The sequence below is a fragment of the Condylostylus longicornis genome, unplaced genomic scaffold, assembly GCF_029603195.1.
Source record: "Condylostylus longicornis isolate FDR11 unplaced genomic scaffold, ASM2960319v2 ptg000135l, whole genome shotgun sequence".
Taxonomy (NCBI): domain Eukaryota; kingdom Metazoa; phylum Arthropoda; class Insecta; order Diptera; family Dolichopodidae; genus Condylostylus; species Condylostylus longicornis.
In genome coordinates, this window is record NW_026578103.1 from 14814452 (window position 1) to 14834191 (window position 19740).

Here is a 19740-nt window from a genome sequence, read left to right on the forward strand (position 1 = left end):
ATCAATCAAAAATATTAATGAATGTACGTTAATGTACAATTAAATTTTCTTTACTTATTCCATTTTTATCAGCAATTGTTTCAAAAATAATTGATAATAAAGTTCATCTACTTACACAACACTAACAGCAAACCATCATTCATTTATATTGCAAAACTGTAACTTAAATAGTATTAAGAAAAATTGTCTCATCAATTCATTACGAATTTCAGCAAACCAACTTATACTCACATACTTACTAAAATAATTTAAAATAAATTTAAATATAAAAAAAAAAATTAAATTGCATTCAATTTTAGATTGAGAATAATTTTGAAGCGTGTTGTTGGATGTTATTTTGCTTTTGAAATAAAATTTAATTCGAATTGCCATTGCAGTATAAAAATTCTAAAACATTATTTAATTTTTTTTTCTATTTTTTATTTTTCTTGTGTACTCACCTTCACATACATATTAAATAAACAAGAGAAAAAATTAAATATATTTATATATATATATGTGCAATTGTGTATGTATGTATATGAATAAAGAAATAAGTAAATTTTAAAATGCAAGATAATACCGTTGATTCAGCGATCACTTGACTAAAAAAAAACTTCATATAAAATTTTTATGTACACATAAACTTTTTATTTTGTTTCTTCTTTTTTTTTATATACCATACATTTACAAAGAACTATATGTATAAATTGGTTTTTCGTTACTTTTAACTGTTCTGTAGGTGAAAGGTAAATAAACTCAAGTGAGGTAAACCAGTGTGCTACTTTCATACTAGTTTGTTGTATCGATTCTAGTTTTCTCTTATTTTTTACTCTTTTTTTTTTTATTTATTTCAATGAATTTTAGAATTAATTTTACAAATTAATTTATTCAATTGAGTACTTTTAATTGAAAAATTTTAGGCTTATTCGAATATAATTTTAATTAAAATCGTTTGGCAGAAAAATTAAGAAACTTATATGCGTATTTAATATCTGAACATATTTTTCTAATTAAATTCTTTTATTTTATTGAAATTTTTGAAAATAATTTAATAACAGAATTTAAATTTCAAATTTGAATAATAAACAAATAAATTGCAATAAATATTTTTCTTTTATTTAGATTTTTGTTAACTATTCAAGAAACCGAATTATTAAGTATTATTTGCTATAATTTTTAAAAATAATTGTGAATTCAATGTAGTTTGATTTAGCCATTCTTCTTCAGCTTTTCTAGAACTTTATAATAGCATAATTTCAAGTTTGAAGAATACATGGATGTATGTATGTATATTCTATTTAATTAGAAAATTTAATTTGCTTCATAACCCGCTAAAACAATTCAAATATCTTTTTTTCACAGATTATTTCCCAAATCGAAAACAAATGTCACATGCAGTGATACCATTAAGTCTGAGTCCTATTCTGGTTGATGTAGACATTTTATGCAAATGTCAAAAATTGCAATGTCAAAATCATTGCGTGAGCTGTTTGTGTAAAGCTTTTCATACGACGCGGTATTAATTTTTTATCAAATCAATATTTGCATTCAATAGACCATCATACTAAGGTCTTTTAGTTTAAACCTATAAAAATAAAATAAAAAATTTGGCAAAATTAGTAGTCTTGAAAGTTAAATAATAAATTTTATATTAAAAATTTTACTCTATTAATTTTTGTATTGAAAATTTTGATTTTTGTATTTTACAAAAGAAAAAGAATAACAAATTCAAATCAGTTTGAGCTTCTCATAAAATTAATGGAAAACAATCCCTAGATTGTCAGAGACTTTTCGAGACGTTCAAACAAGTATTAGTTAGTTGCCTTTAAAATTCTTAATTAAAGTTGTCTTCTATTTCACTTTCAGAGAAAAGACAATGAGGTTTTTTCTCACACTCACTTAAAATGTAATAAAAAACTAATTGAATGTTATATGACTTCTGTCCCTTTGTTCCTAAAGTAAAATTACTTGACGGTCATATAGAGAAATTTAGTACTTGTGCCATTCTCGAAGGTATGGTGTCTGAGTTTAAGTCGAAAAATGAGATATTTTTTTGTTCTAATATGAAAGAGCAGTAGCGTTATTTGCGAATGTTAGAAAAACTTAACTGTTACCTCACTATCATTCACGGTAAGTGACAAGATTCTAGAAACAACGGTCTACACAAGAGTCTTGTCTCTTACTGATTTCTTTAAAAATAAGAAAATACCAGATAGATTTCAAACGATATTTCATTGAATATATTAAAGAATAATATGATATACATATGTACATGAAAGAAACAAAAAAAAAAATAGTGAATTCCAATTAATTAAGATTTGCTTTTTTAATTATTATCTTTTTATTGAATTATTATTTATTAAAAAGTATCTAACTCGATTCCTCAAAATTTAGGTGTTCTTATTTAGATCCCATTGGTATATTCTATGAGGTCAGCAAATAAGCTATACGAAATTATGGAGAATTATTGTATACACAAATCCTTTGTATGAAATGTTCGTAATAATAATTTGTTCTGATTAAGATGTAATATGCTACATTTTATTGTTTTTTATTTAGTACATATATTTTTTGTAGTTATATTTACTAAAAATTATACCGATAATGGTTTTTATGTTCCATCTGCAATAAAAAATCTTTCCAAATTGTGGTTTAGATAAATATTTGAATAATTTCAAGGTAATTTAAAAATTTTAAAGTTGTCTCCGGATGTTTGACCAATAGCGCCCATTCAAGTTAGTAAAATAAATTTAGTTATAAAATTTAATTTTAAATATGTAAGTGCTAAAAAAATTTAATATTTACATATTTTAACATTTTTAGTAATTTGCCTTTAACAAGACAAAAGAGATACAAAATCAAGTGTTACGTATTTTCAATTATTTGCTATATGAAAACAATAAAAATTCGTTCTTACATCACATACCCTGTATTTTACATATTGAACGAGAGAGAATTTTTTATTTACTCAATGTAATTATTGTGGAAACGGCCACTATTATTTCTTGTAATACGTGCTAATAATTTTTAATTTAGTAAGGAAGCCTGTCTCTCTGTGTGTACATGCGTGTATCTGAAGTTCGGCTGAACCGATTTTGATGAAATTTGATATGTGAGTTTGTTTTGGCTACGTCACGGATTGATGAACTTTTGGGATATATCAGGCCTTGGGAACTGGATTTTTTGCTGGCCGATTTTAAATTTTTGTCTATATAAAAAGAAATAATCAACCAATTTCCTTGAAATTTAATATTTAAATTTGTAGCGTTTAAACAATGAGCACATAAATTTTTTGGAATGATCACGGTTTGGAAACCAAATTGGGGATCGATTTTACTTTTTTTACCATATCTACGGAACGGATTGGTGGGATTTCTTGAAATTAGATATTTGAGTTCTGGTTGCTACCAAAACTAACTGGCGAGGGTTTCTGGAAATTTGGTTTTCACAAAGCGAAACTCTACTTAGAGCCGAATTTATGTTTTTCTAGATATGTTAACTAAAAGCTTATTAGTGTTCTTAAATTGTAAAGAAGTGTTTAAAACGCATGTTCATAATCTTCTGTAATACTTTAACTAAACTAGACAATATATATTGCGGTCGGTTATGTGTTGATTACATCACATTTTTTCATTTTAATTTCCGACATTACTGATTAATGATATAAATAGAATTAAACTAAATATATACGCATGAAAATTAATTAAAACTTCCCCATCTAATCTAAATCAAAATTTATTTCTAAAATTTTCTTTGGTTATGGTACTTAACATAGTATAATAATTAAGAGCATGCAAATTAAATTGTTTCCATATCCGCTCTGAAGGGACTTAAGAAAGATTAATAATATTTCATGAGTCACTTGGACTGGTTTGAAGATCTGTACAAACAAAAGATATTTTCAATTTCTCCAATTTATATTAGAGTATCATATAGCTAACGATGAAATTTACCTACTCTTATTTATATTTTCAGAATCATGATCCAACTCTACGAACTTAGACAAACGAGATTTTTTTTCTTCTTCGATTATAAGTAGTTTTTCCATGAAAAAATTTTATTTATGGAACTTTTTACCCTATTCTACTAGAAACTAAATTTTACTAAGGAAAAAATGTTAAAGATGAATATAAAAAAATATTAAAGATGAAGAATAAAATTTAAAATAATCATAGAAGATATCTGTGATTACTTACTTTAAATTTAATTTTAATCTGAGGTTATCTGTGTGATATTAAGTTATTCTTTTTCTATAAGACAAATAAGCGAAAGTATTTATTGGTATCGGTAAAAATATTTTAAACATTTTTGACTTTCAATTTAGAATCATGTCAAAAATTTGAAAACAAAAAAGGGAAAAAAACTTTCTTTGAAATAGCGTTTAATATGAAATGATATAATTCTTAAAATTCTTTCAGATAATTTTTTTTTCGCGAAATTCAAACATTACGTCTTTCAGCATAAAAAATGGTTTAAAATTTGGTTTTACAAAAATAATTTTTTACATTTCCAACTTTTTTCTATCACTCGATTGCAAAATATCGAATTTTTATGAAAAGTTGCATAGACCAGCGGGCGGACGAACGGATGATGTGAAACTAATAGAAATGTTAATTATTATAATATAATTTCATTTCATTTTCCACTCCTTTTTGGTATTTAAAGGGTTAAATTATATTCTGTTTAAAATATTTTCTAATATTAAAAATATATGTATATTCAGACGAAACCTTTGTATATTTACATTTATTTTTAATTATTTATGATTCATTTATTTCGTAATAATTTAATTATAAATTGTTTTTAATAAAAATTTATTCTAAAAGTTTTTAACTCGTCGCAAATACGTTTTTCATAATTCTTTGTTGTATGTGTGTGTATGGATTTGAATATTTTTTAAATTTTTATTTTCACAATTTAAATTTGAATTTTTCGCTTTGTATTTTACCGCATTCATGTAAGCATATTTTGACTGTATACATCATATACATATATATATATATGTGTATTTGTGTATGTATAAATATAGAATTGATTGCTCTTATAGAAGAAGAAAAATAATTGTATTTTTTCCCTGAAATTAATAACAATTTAAATTTATATAAAATTTGTATATAATGTACTATTTGTATACAATAAGTAAGTATTTAATTTTTTACATAACTTAATGTACACATGATATTATATTACATTATGTGAAAAAGACTATATATGTATGTATATGTACAGTAATTATTTGAATTAAATTTCATAATATAAAAGCGGAATAACAAAAGTTGATAGCTAAGAAAAAAAAAATATTTAATGCGATCCTAACTCCATTTTTTTTATTTTTTTTTATTAATTTACTACGAAAATAATACGATTTTTTTTTTAGAAAAAAAAAAGTAATTTTTACCATAATATATCTTGTATGTACTTTCAAATTTGTAATACTGAAAGAAATATGCAATTCAAATTTTTAACCATATAGTTATGTACCCTTAGCTCCCCAGAAAATACCCCTCAGAATACAATTGATATTATATATGTATTTTTTAAAACGCAAAAAAAAAATATGTATATACATTTGAATGTATGTATGTATCTCTGTGTTGCGCAAATATTCATATTTGTATACATATAAATACGGTACAGTATATTTACGTTATATGAGCATTTCTGGTGCTAGTAAAATGACGGGTCATGGAATACACTTCCTTTCAAAAAAAAAAAATTCAAATTTATTTTTTTCCTCTTGTGTTTTTATGTTTAACATGAATTCCGTGTTTTTTCTCTATTACATACATACCCAATTTTATTGCTATTTTAAGGGGAAAAATCTGTATAAACCTATGTGTATCCATGTATGTTGCTAAAATGTACAAATACATTGAAAAATATAAGGTCTTTAAGGATATTATGAAAATATTTATTTATTTATTTTAAACATATATTATTAAACATACAAGCACATATACATACATACGAATTGTTTTATAAAACTTTATATTTACTATTAAATTTACATTATGTAAACGCATACAAATAAAAGCAAGGAATTGTCTTTATAAAAAAAAAAATTAAAATTTTTTTGCGAATTAAATAAGGATTCTATATCAGCTTTAAAGTTCCTATTTATGTATTCTATGTTGAACTCATTTAAATATTTTAATTTTTTTCTTATATTCTTTTGTATTTTTTTTAAAGGATATAAGAGCGAATTATTCGAGTTATATTAAGTATATAAAATTAATACATAAAAATATTTATGAATGCTGGAGAATTTTAGAAATTGTTTTGTTTTCTTCTTTGACTTTGTTTTTGGAAAACTGGAAAAAAATTCAATTCTTGGAAAAATTTTTAATTTACAAAATTTTTATCTTTATTTTTGTTTTTGTTCTTTTACTTTTATAATATATGTTATGTAGGTACTTTTAAACTGGAAATTTTATTTATTTATTTTAGAATAAAGATGTATAAAAAATTTTTCATATATTTTCACATTTCTTCTATATACTTACATATGTATATAATTATTATGTATGTACATAAATACGTGTATGTATAATATAAAGGAGAAATAATGTGTCACTATAATGATTATATAAAATAACATTTCTTATATATTTTCTTAAATAAACTTACATATATATGTATATATGTTTGTAATATAATATTTTTTTTAATAAAAATAAAAATAAAATAAAAAGGACATTTAAAAATATTCGAAAAGTCCTCATTATAATGAAAAATAATAAGAAAGAAAAGAAGAAAAAAAAATGAATAAAAAGCTACAATACGAGTAGAATGTTTTTTTTCTCCTTTTTGCCTTTTTTTTTTTTGCAGAACCAAAAATTACAACGGAGTATTCTATGTCTATCTAAAAGAGAGAAAATAATATATATTTTTTTATATATAGGAGAGTAAATAATATAAAGAAATGAACGTAATATCCCCTATATACGGATGATTTAACCAAAAAGAAAAAAATAATAAGAAAAAAAATGTATTTGCTGAAAAATTCCAGGGTTATAAATTTCAGTCTCGGTAATTTTTTTTAAGCATTACAATATAGACAAACTGAAGTCAAAGTCTTCTTCTAATTTTTCTTTTTATTTTTTTTGCTATTGTTTTGGTGTTTTTCCTAAAGATAAAACGTAAAATTACGTACATCCTTTTTTTTTATAATTAATTTTTATAACTTATATATGTATGTGTGTAAGGATTTAGTTCGATATTTTGCTCATTTTTTACCTCAATATCTTCAAGGACTCTAATTCGTATATTAACAAAATTTTGGAAATTAAAAAATCGGGTATAATTGAAAATGTAGTTTGCGTTTCAACTTAGAGCCTAATTAACTTCAGCTGCAGAAAAAAAACACAGTAAAAATTTCAATATTACTACTTACAGTAAAGAAAATTTTTGTCAGTTGTTAGACAGTTGTCACAGGCATATGCAGTGATGACAATTTAACACTTTTCGGTGTTTTTAACACTCTTCAACATTTAAATGCACCCGAAAAATGTTTTTTCTACCTAAAGTGCAATTTAGCAATAAACCTGAAATTTTTGCTGAAATTTCAAAGAAACTTTTTAATTTTGAAAATTTTTCTGTAAAATATGTTAAACTTCACTTTTAATTTTGAATTTAATACTTCACTTTTAATTCTGGAATTTTAGCCAATTTCAATTCAAATTTCCCACAAAATATGATAAATAATATACAATCTCATAATGTTTACAACAGAAAAAAATCTGATGTGGTCAGCACATAACCGACCGCAATGTGTATTGTCTAGTTAAGTGGAAGTGTTACAGAATATTATAAAAAGGTCTGTTAAATACTTCTTTTCAATTTTTAGGACATTAGTAAGCTTATAGTTAACATACCTAAATGTAAATTTGGCTCTTAGTAGAGTTTTGTTTTGTGCTACCTGAATTCACTGAAATGCTCGCCAGTTAGTTTCGGTAACAACCAGAACTCAAATATCAAATTTCAAGAAATTCCATCGATTCGTTCCGTAGATATGGTGAAAAATGTAAAATCGGCCCGCAGATCAGTTTTCGAGCCCTGATCTTTCTAAAAAGTTTATATGTTCATTGTTTTAATACGAAGAATTTAAATATTAAATTTTATACACAAAAATGTATATTTGGCCCGTAGTAAACGTCCAGTTGCTGACACCTGATTTTTTCCAAAAGTTAGGAGGTTTTGCGGACGGTCGAGCTGAGCTTATATATGAAATTTCAAGTAAATCGGTTGAATATTTTCTTTAAAAATATTCAAAAATGTAAAACAGGCAAGCTAAAAAGTGCAGTTCTCGAGGCCTGATATATCCCAAAAGTTGATCAATCCGTTCCATAGTCGAAATAAACTTTCAAAATCGGTTCAGCCGAACTTGAGATACATGCGTACACACACAGAATGACAGGTTCCTAAAATAGTTTATTTACAGTTCCCTACCATGCAGAAGTGCATTCCCACCGGAAACTCGATATGCAAAATTTGTTGCCATCATATAACATACCTATTGTTTACACAATACGATCGGTAAAAAAGAAACCTTCAATGAAGATATGGACGAAATAGTAAAGTCCTTAATAATTAAACAACAATTCAAATCACAATTCAAACACATATTCGAGTGTTTTTTATATTTAAATTTTTTTCAAATTTTCAAAACTTTATGTGTATTTCAATCTTTTTAGTTTTACGAACTGAATTAACAAAAAAACTCAATTCCTACTTCGTATTTGAAAGAAAATTTTTTTCTTTATTGTTATTTTATTTAAATGTCTATGAAATAAAAATGAAATTGAAAAAACTGAAAAATAAATCACTTATTCAAAATTTCTCAAAACATGTTTTACCATCTTTTTGCACTAATCGTGACAAGTTCAGTACTTTTTTATACTATTTGAAAGATGTTTTTGAACTTTGTTAGCGAAAAAAGTTGACATCACTGGTCTTATGTTCTTTATTCAATTAAAAAAAAAAATATTTAACTTTTCATTATTCTATGGACCTTAAATATATGTATGTTAAATAAATAAAATTTTAAGTCCAACAAGACAAACCATTCTCTAATAATTCTTCTAAATCTTTTGGCATTTTATTTTTGTTTTATTTGCAGTAGTAAAACTAAAACTGCGTATTTGCGATTAATTTTTTTAGGAATTTTTTCTACCTTTTTAAAATAACTTTTTTGGCAGTTACATATTTTTCATATTTACTGCAAATTTGGTATTAGAATAGAACCGAATTATAAAAAATACCTAACATTAGAGTATATTTTCAAGATTATTTTATATACAATTTTATTTCATTAATAATTTATGTAATAATACTAGTTCCCTTTAAGATTTCATCAAGATAGAAAATTAAAGTAATGTCTTTTTATCTAACAAGTCCCAATACTCAATTTTTTTTACGAAATATTACGAATTTTTGGCTTCGTTGCTGGTTTTTTCTTTAAATGCCACTGATCGTGTCATATTTTTTATTATTTTCTTCTTTTTTTTTATGTAAAAAAAGAGTTTAATATTTTAAAAAATCTCAGGATTATACACATTTTTTAAAAAGTTTCCCATTGAAATTCTATTGCACGAAAAAGAAAGAAAGGTAGGAGGAAAGAAAAAATGAAAAAAATTTCAAATTCATATTTCAGTATGGTTTCAAATGTTAATGAGGAAGGATGTATGATTTTTCATGCACATTTTGTATTTCACAATAAGGTAAGTTGAGTAGTGTCGGCTAACAAAAATGTTATTAAAAGTAATATAGGTTGACACATTTCAACAATTTGAATTATCTCATTTCGGTTATTTATACGTTACTTATAAAATTGTTTCAAATAATTTCAGTTAGTTTTTAAGTTATTAAAAATAAATACTATGTATGTACCTACTTCCAATAAATTTTTTTTTAAATAATTATTTTAAAACTATTTCAAACATGTTATATTGAGTGCTTCAAAAATTTTGCTGTGCTCTTTTTTCATATTTTATTAGCAGGTAAACAAGAGCAATCTATTTATAAAATGTCCCTGCATGTGTATGTATGACCTATCTTAATTCTAAACGGAAAGAATTTTAAAATACCTGAACAAAAATTTTAAAATACCTGTTATTTTACAGTTGGAATTTTGGAGTCATTTGGTAAAATACCATTTATTTCAAAAATAAAAAAATATTCAAATCCGGTCATAAAAATATATGATTGTTTTTTCCAAACATTTTAAATATTTTTTTTTCTTAGGTAATTGATATAAATGATAGTAAGTTTTTAATATTTTTTCAAATAAAAATAGAGGTAAAATTTTGAAGTTTATATAAAATTTGTATTTAACAAATAATATTTGATTGTATGTTAGATATTATTTTCTAATTCCCTCTTCAAATTTTTTCTTTACTATGTATTTATATCAATATTTAAGAATTATCTTTCATTAATTATATTTTCAACTTGACACCACAGTTACTCCCCATATCTTGAGTTAACTTACCCTATGAGAAAAAAAAGCTGTTAATATAAAACGTTGAAGGCGAAGGATGTGCTTGTTGTTTTTCCGCTTTTTTTAAATTTTAAAATAATTATCAATGAAAATATTAACTTAGTAATCATGTAATGTCATTAAATACTTAGTAATCATGTGAATTACAGTATAAAGCAATGTAGAGAACATTTCGTCGGCAATTTCTTCATGCCTCTGTAGCTCAGTTGGTAGAGCGTCCGCCTAGAAAGCGGTAGGTCACTGGTTCGAGTCCAGTTCGAGGAGAAAAATTTTTTTTAATGAATAATTTTTCTGCCTTTAACTCGTTCCTTTGATTACGTCATCCATCTGTTCTGCAGTTGCATGAAGAAATTTCCATTAAGATAAATTAGTAGTGTAATAGGCACATTCTTATTGATTCCGCAACTATACTGTTGTATTAGTAAAATTCAGAATATTTTAATGTTTTGCAGTAGTTTACTTGCTGAATGCTTTTTACAACTCATTTAAAAATTTTTTATAGAGAGAAAGAGAGATATTACTATTTTTCAAAGAGAAATTTTCTTTTTTTCAGAGAAAGAGAGAGACAAAGTGAAAAACTTCATAAGAACTTTATAAAAATTCATAAGTGTGTAATGGAGGCATAAGATTATTCATTAGAAAATAGATATGTCGTGGAAAACAATTTAGAAAAAAAAAAGTTTTATAAAATGTATTTAGTTGTATAAAATATATATAGAGAACCCTTTTATAACGCTTCCTCCTAAAACATTATTTTACTTAACTTACTTTCTATTTTCATAGTATATTCTCACGAAAAGATATTTCTTTACCCTAATTTTACAATTTATTGTCTAAGTGAGAAATGCGAAGTTCAGGGTATAAAAAATGTATCTATAATATAAGTATATCTATACAATAAACGTTTAATCATAAGCGTTTATTGTTTATAGTGAAATTTGCTAAAATCATAAGCGTTTATTGTTTATAGTGAAATATTTTTCAATGCAATAATATCTTTGAAGCCTGCATTTCGTCTAAGCTGACAACGTAAAAATCATTCTAAAATCGAATTTTAAAAAGTTTAATTGATCTTATATTAATCTTAAATATTTTAGAGGTGAGAATTTATCGGATTGAAAATGTGTTTGATTCAGTCATCAAATGGAAAAATAATTTATCCACCAGTGTATCCCATGTGATCTTTCCAATTTAAATCAAAGGAAAATTTTATGCTTTTTAGAAAAAAATTCTTATTAAAAAAAATTTTCAGTATTGTTCGTATTATTTCAGTATTTGTTAGTAGTGTGATCGTCTTATTTAATTAGTTTTATTTACACTAATTTCCCGTCAAACTTTTTTCAAATTTTTAAATATAGCAAAATAAAAATGAGGCCCTATATTGATATTTTCTTCCAGATCAACTGAGGAAGTTATATCACATAATTTAAATGATCACAATGTGGGGCATTACAAATGGAACAACAATTATATTACCAAAGATCCTTCTGAACGACATATTGGAAGACGAAATAGCTATCATTCAGGTGATCTAAGGGGTAGCCAAAGAAAAAGAGTATATCGAAATGTCCCTTATTTATCGACAGATCAAAGGTAAATTTTGAAATTTTTGTTTTAAATTATAATATATATTTTTTATTTTGGAGCTTTATCAAATTACATATTTAATATAAATTTAATAAATAACCAGACTAGCACAGCACTATTTGCTTTCATTGCAAGCGTGAAGGTTTTGCCCAGTATTCCTAAAATCATGTATTGCATTGTGCAAAGGTTTGTTTTCGTATATCAACCTTTTTTTTTGGTGGGTGTAACAGGGTTTTTATTTCTTGGAAAGTAGAAGTTTACTGTTTTAAAATCCTTTTTGAATCTAGAATGAACCAGCCACAATATACAGAAAAATTCTCCAAGCAAAGTTTATAATTTTTTATAAAATTTCAAAACTATGTATTCAACAACTGTTAGTCAGTTCGTACACGGCACTATTTTAAAATACCATATTTGAGCAGCCGAATTCTTCCATAACTTCAAAAACTTAAAATAAAAAAATTTATAAGAATAAAGTAAGTTGGCTAAAGAAAATTATCTAAACTAACGTAAACAATAAATTAAATTTTATAAAACTGTTTTTAATTCCTCATTCTCAATAAAATATCACATTGTTTGATAAAACTTCTTTTAAAACAAAATTAACAATTAATTTTTAAATTTCATAAAATTGCAAAAAAATTGACCTATTTTAATTTTGTAACCTAAAAAGTTGGCCTACTCAGGTTGGTCCGCATGACACTACTACTATGACTTTTTTTCTATCGTGATTCGTGACGTGTGGAGAGGTCTTGTGAACACTCTTTCTGAATGAATTTGTTAAAATAATTTTTAACAAAACTTTCTCATACACTTGTTAATTTAGCTTTTAGAGCTTTCAATACTATTCCGAAGGCTTTTTCTTATCTCGGGTTCTGTTTTCCGTACAAATTTTTTTTGGCGAAATACGTATTCGGATTTACGTAATTTGTTGACAACTACGTCTTTTGCCAAAAAATAGTCCAAATAATAACTTCACTAAAGGAAGTGCAACTGAACAAAACCTTACGTGTATGAAATATAAAATGAGACTTTTTAGACTCATAGCTAAACACGTAAAAGCACTTAAAGATTTCAATCCGTGGGTTCATCAAAAAATTTGTTATTTTGTTCTTTTGATTTCTCATTATTGTTATTGTTTAAATTTATTGGGGGCAAAGAACATTCTAATTTCTCTATTAACATATTTTTGTGTTAGAAACATGAGTTGGTTGTTTTTTTTTGTTTTTCGGATTTATTAATTTTTAGCACTCATTTGGAACTTATTGCAGTTTTAAATAACAAATAAACTTAGTTTGACTTACTATTTCACCACGAAGAAATTATTGAACTATTGAAATATGAAATTTATAGCACTTTGTGAGTAAAGGTTGTTTAAATTTTGAATCTATTAGTAGCCGTTGAGAGCATTCGGCAAGGTTTGAAAGCAACGTGAATTTTATAATCGCAATCTGCTAAAAAGAAGTTTCAAAATTTAGAAAGTTATACCCATATTCACTTTGAAATTGTATTTAAAAATTAAGTGACAATTGATTATCGATTATTATCGATTCAAAGGAAAATTACTTGCAATTTTTTCGCTATTTTTTTAAAATTTAAATCCGTTTGTAACATATTTATATTTTATAAAGCTATACTTCTAAATACGGTGTTATACATTTTATACAAATGCTTTGAATATTACTATTAAATTTTCTTTAATTTTGTGTCTTTTATTCTTAGATCAAATTCGACTGGTCATCACAGAGTACCATCTTGGAGTGAAATTAATCCAAGTGCTGAAAATGAAGCTGATTCACTAGTTATATCCGGTTTTGACATATCACAACCACAAGAACATATTATTTATTGCAGTGCAAATAACAGTACCATAGTGCATTCCGATTCAAGTAGCTATGATACCAATATTTTAAAAAACAAAAGATCAAATTCAACATCTAAATTGCAATGTCGTCGTAACAATTCATTTAGCGATCGGCAATTCGATCGCTCAAATTTCCTAACACCATTAAAAAGCAGAGAAAATAGCATTAACGGTAAGCTTCTTCATTTTCTTTAGTTTTTCTTATATTTATTGTGTACTATTTTACAGATTGTACATTAAAATGTCAGGGTAATGCTATATCGAAAAGCTTATTTTCACTGAATTCAACCAATTCTAACTCAAAAGGTTTATCTTCACGTAGTCTACATTCAAGTTCATCAGTTGGCAGTGATATATTACTACAATCACTTTCACGCGGGATGCATGACAAATCATTAATTTCAGCTAAATTTTCGACTGTGCTAGCGCCTAGCCAAAGTGGAACAAATTATAAAACAACAATTTGTAAAAGTGATAATATTAAATATCCTAACAGTAGTTATGATAAACATAATTTTGAGAATAACAACAGTGGTAAAAGTAATAACGATAGTAATAATAGTAAAAATATTAATAAAGATAATAATAATAATAATAATAATAATAATAATAATAATAATAATAATAATAATAATAATAATAATAAAGATAGTAATAATAATAATAATAAAAATAACAATAATAATAGAAATAATAACAATATGAGTGATAATATCAAAAATAAAAATAGGGATGATAATAAAAATTACAATAAACACACCAGTAATAATAACAATATAACTTATTACGAAATGGGTTATGTTTATAATAATTATAGTAATAATGAATATTGTAAAAGTAATGATAATCAAAGTAAAAATAATAATGATAATGAAAATAATAATAATAGCGAAAATAAGAGTAATGATAGTGATAATAATAACACTGGTAATAATGAAAATAATGATAATAATAATAGCCATAGTAATAATCATAACGATAATGGTAGTGATGGTGGAAGTGGTAATGGTAGCGGTAGTGGTAGTGGCAATAGTAATGGGGGTGGTAATGGAAGTGGTAACGGTAGCGGTGATGGCAGTGGTAGTGGAAGCGGTAATGGTAATGATGATAAAGATAAAAATAATAATAATAATAATAATAATAATAATAATAATAATAATAATAATAACAATAATAACAATAATAACAATAATAATAATAATAATAATAATAATAATAATAATAATAATAATAATAACAATAATAATAATAATAACAATGATGATAATAGTAATGATAATGATGTCGACAATGACAATGATAAAGATGCTAATAACGATCACGATAGCAACGACATTGATAATGATAATAGTAAAAATACTAATGAAAATGATAATAGTAATAACTATGATAATGATAGTAGTAACAATGACAACAAGAAAAACGATAGTGATAGTGATATTTTCATATATAATGATAATCAAAGCCGATATAAAAATAACGATAATAGTAATAATATAGAAAGTTGTAATAATTATAAATTAAATAAAGATAATCAATATAAAATAGTGACAAATAAGAGAATACATAATAACAAATTAATTAATACTAGTTATAATGATAACGATGATGATCACACTACCAACGATAATAAACATAATGATTGTCATGATGATGACGATGACAATTCAAATGATGATAGTAATAGTGACGATCATGATAATGATAACCATAATAATAATGATAACGATAGTGATAATAATAAAGGTAATGTTAATGATAATCGTCATTACATTGATATCGATATCGATAATGATTTTGATAACGACAATGATAATGATAGTGGTAGAGACAATGATGACGATAATGATGAATATAATTATAATAGTAATAATAATAATTATAACAAAAACTATAATCATAATAATACTAACAATAATAACGGTAGCAGAAAATGTAACAGAAATAATAAAATAAATAGCAATTATAATGCAAATAATAGTAATGATAATAAAGATAATAGCAGTAGTAATAATAATTATAATAGCAATAATTATAATAATATCTATAGCAACAACAATAATACAAATAGTAATAACGAAAATAGTAATGAAAGTAAAAATAAAAAATGCAATAAAAGCAATAATAAAGCTAAACCTAGTAATATTAATAATAATAATAATAATACCAATAATACCAATAATAATAGTAATAATACTAAAAATAATAGTAATAGTAATATTGGCAGTAATAAAATCAATAGTAATACTCTTAATAATAATAATATTAATTGTGGAAATCCAGTTGTTCATTCCGAAGATAATCGACCTTTGGCTATCTGTGTCAAAAATCTACCAGCACGTTCCTCGGATACATCCCTAAAGGATGGTCTATTTCATGAGTACAAAAAACATGGTAAAGTCACCTGGGTTAAAGTAGTTGGGCAAAATTCTGAGCGATACGCTTTAGTTTGCTTTAAAAAACCAGAAGATGTTGAAAAAGCGATAGAAGTATCACATGATAAGTTATTTTTTGGTTGCAAAATCGAAGTTATACCTTATCGAGGCTATGATGTTGAAGATAATGAATTTCGACCATATGAGGCTGAATTAGATGAATATCATCCTAAATCTACACGAACTTTATTTATAGGTATGTAAAAAATATTCAAAATATTGCTTATTTTGCAGAACAAGTTTATATAAAAATTTGATTTACATTTATTAGGTAATTTAGAAAAGGATATAACAAGTGGTGAGTTACGTAAGCATTTTGAATGTTTTGGTGAAATAATTGAAATCGATATCAAAAAGCAAGGTATGAACGCTTATGCTTTTTGTCAATATTCAGATATTATATCGGTTGTTAAAGCTATGCGTAAAATGGATGGTGAACATCTTGGATCTAATCGAATTAAATTGGGGTTTGGCAAATCCATGCCAACTAGCTGTGTTTGGATAGATGGGATTGCAGATAGTGTTAGTGAAAATCATTTAACAGGACAATTTTCCCGTTATGGACCTGTAACGCAAGTTTGCATTGATAGAGAACGTAAATTAGCATTAGTATCATTTGATCAAATACAATATGCTCAAATGGCTGTGAAAGAAATGAGAGGTGCAACGATACGTGGGTGGAAATTACAAGTAGATTTTGCTTCGCGTGAATGTCAAGAAGCATTTTATGAGAAATTAGATAAACAAAGTATTAGTGCAGGTGAGATTTATATTCAACCTTTCTTTTTCATCTTATTTATACTAAATCACAGGGTTAATAAAGTACATTACATACAGAGTGTTTAAAAAATAATAATTTAATTAATACTATTGAATTCTAGAGCAATCTTGAAAAAGTTTCCTATCCTAAAAAATTAAACTCTTATATTTAGACCACCTGAAATATGAATTTTTTTGTCATTGTTAAGTAAAGTTCTTTTGTATCTTATAGAGCAATCGTGTTTATTTGCTCGAAAAACGCTCTGGTCAAGAAATTTTCATAGCTATAAAAAATTAATTGCAAAGAACTCGAAATTAAAAAACATGTGAACGGTTTAGAAACTGATTTAAGTAAATTTCAATTCTCAGAAAAATTTTCTAAGCTAAAATTACTATTTTTTTTCCATTTTTAACATTTTGTTTATAGCATTTTTTACTTAAAAAATTTCAAAATTCAATCGACAGGTGGTAGCAGTAATAATCCTCGTTCGTTTATCCAACGGTATGAGACATCGCAATCAAATCAGTCAAGATCTCGAACTTCGTCTTTTAGTGGCCGCCATAATTTGAATAATTGTGGTGGAACTGTGTCACCAATTAATGTTTCTAGTAGCATTAATAGCGGTTGTTGTATGACTGGTATTTATAAATTGAATTTATTTTATCAATTTGTTTGTTTTTCTTTGTTTCTTTTTATTTTCCAACTCTTTTTTTTTGTATAATTTCTAAATAAATAATTCAACATACTGTATCGAACAAAACAAATTGAAGTCTTTTTTGTTTACTTTTAATTTCAACTTCAATAAACATCAACAAGGCAATAAAATATCCGTTTTATTACATTAAAAACTTCTCGATTTTAACTTCTAATAATACTGAGTATTTTTTAAAAGTAGTTAAATTTATAAGTTAATTTGTTTATTAAATATTATTGTATGGTTTCTAGCTTCATCTTCTAATTAAACCTGGAAATTCATAGCTTTATTTCTCATTATCAAGGTGAAGAAGGAATAAAGAACGGAAGCGAATTCTTAAAACCTATTGAAGACCATAAAAACCATATATTACAGCTATGTGTAAAAATTACGCATCTGTACTTGCTGTGTATCGTTACCTTAATAATATTCCATAAATTACAAAACTGAAATGTTTTACAAAACATTTTTTTAGAGATGTTTAAGCATTTCTTCTTCATTCTTAACATTGTTTTAGTAAAAATTCACTATGTTTGTTTACAGATAATGAAAATTTGTAACTATTCATTACAGCACTTTTTGTTCGACACTGTATTAATCTTGTTTTTAAACAATATGCACAATATAGTACGAGAGCTCTGCATGAATTTTTGATAAAAGAAATGTACAACATATTTTTTTTAATTATCAATTAACTAGTGAGAAAATATTTAAAACACTTACTATGTACTTATATGTTAAAATTTAAATAATGAACTTTTTACGAAAATCATAAATAATTTTAGATTTTCCATTCATTTTCTTATTTAATAGAAGCCATTTTATACTTAAAGTAATTTAAAATTTTAAAAAATCATTTACAATTTACCTTTTTTAAGTTTGTCGTAATTTCGATGGGTTCTTTTGGATATTTTTATAAACTTCATTTTAATTTACAATCGCATAATAGAAAAGTATTCCTGCTTATTTCTACAAATGCTTTAAAAAACATTTTTAAATGCATTCATGCAGATCTCTTTACAAAAATATATATATATATATATATATATATATATATATATATATATATATATATATATAAATATATATATATATATATATAATATTGATACACATATATACATACAAATACATTTGTTTATGTAAATATTGAAATCATAATGTTGCAATTTAGGTAACAATAATTCTCGTGGCTCACGTTCATCTCGAAATGTACGTCATGTAAATAACAGTGAGTTTGATTTTCCAACGACACCATCCGATGTGGGAAATAGTACTAGCGGTAGTAATAGACGATTTCGTAGTTATGATGAATATAATCCGAGTGCTGGTGCATCATATAATGACGATGCATTAACAGGAACATCGTATTATAATAGCGCAATAAATGTTAGCAGTAAAGAACATCAGCGTTCAGGATCTCCGCAATCTAGATTATGTTTAAATTACGGTAATATCAATGCAAGTAGCTGTCCTGTGGATTCGCTTGATGTTAATAATACTAACGGACGAAGGCGTTGCGATAAAAGCCCAGGTAAATGAAACCTTTGTATTAGATTTTCTTAAAAAAAAATTAAATCGAAATTTTGAAAATATTTTATATCAAAACATTATATTGCTATTTCGAAATAATTTAGTATTTACAGTAATGTACATTATCATACTTAAAATTCATAGAATTTTTATATTTAGAAATTTTAAGCTATGCTAAAATGAAATTAATTTTCTTATAGGTGATATTCGAAATTTACAAAAAGAGAGATTTCATTTATTAGAGCAATTAGAAGAATGCCCGTCCAGCGGTGATGAGTTAATTAGTCCTAAGAAAAGGATGAAATTTGATCATTCTTCTCATCATCATAATCATCACCACACATTATCTAATTACGTAAGTTTTAATATATTACTCGTATTATTCGT

At 25.0% G+C, this 19740-nt stretch overlaps 1 protein-coding gene across 7 annotated transcripts in view; it reads left to right on the forward strand.

Annotated features, from left to right (window-relative positions):
- Nucleotides 1-19740, forward strand: part of LOC129615473 (protein split ends) — a 77547-nt gene that overhangs the window by 37298 nt on the left and 20509 nt on the right. For 6 of the 7 annotated variants that reach the window (XM_055530708.1, XM_055530707.1, XM_055530710.1 and 3 more), the window contains exons 4-10: nt 11879-12073; nt 13790-14103; nt 14160-16562; nt 16638-17126; nt 17591-17764; nt 18995-19354; nt 19554-19708. In XM_055530708.1, coding sequence (XP_055386683.1) covers nt 11879-12073; nt 13790-14103; nt 14160-16562; nt 16638-17126; nt 17591-17764; nt 18995-19354; nt 19554-19708 — 4090 coding nt within the window. The remainder of the gene's footprint in view (nt 1-11878; nt 12074-13789; nt 14104-14159; nt 16563-16637; nt 17127-17590; nt 17765-18994; nt 19355-19553; nt 19709-19740) is intronic. The other variant, XM_055530714.1, reaches the window with a different exon arrangement.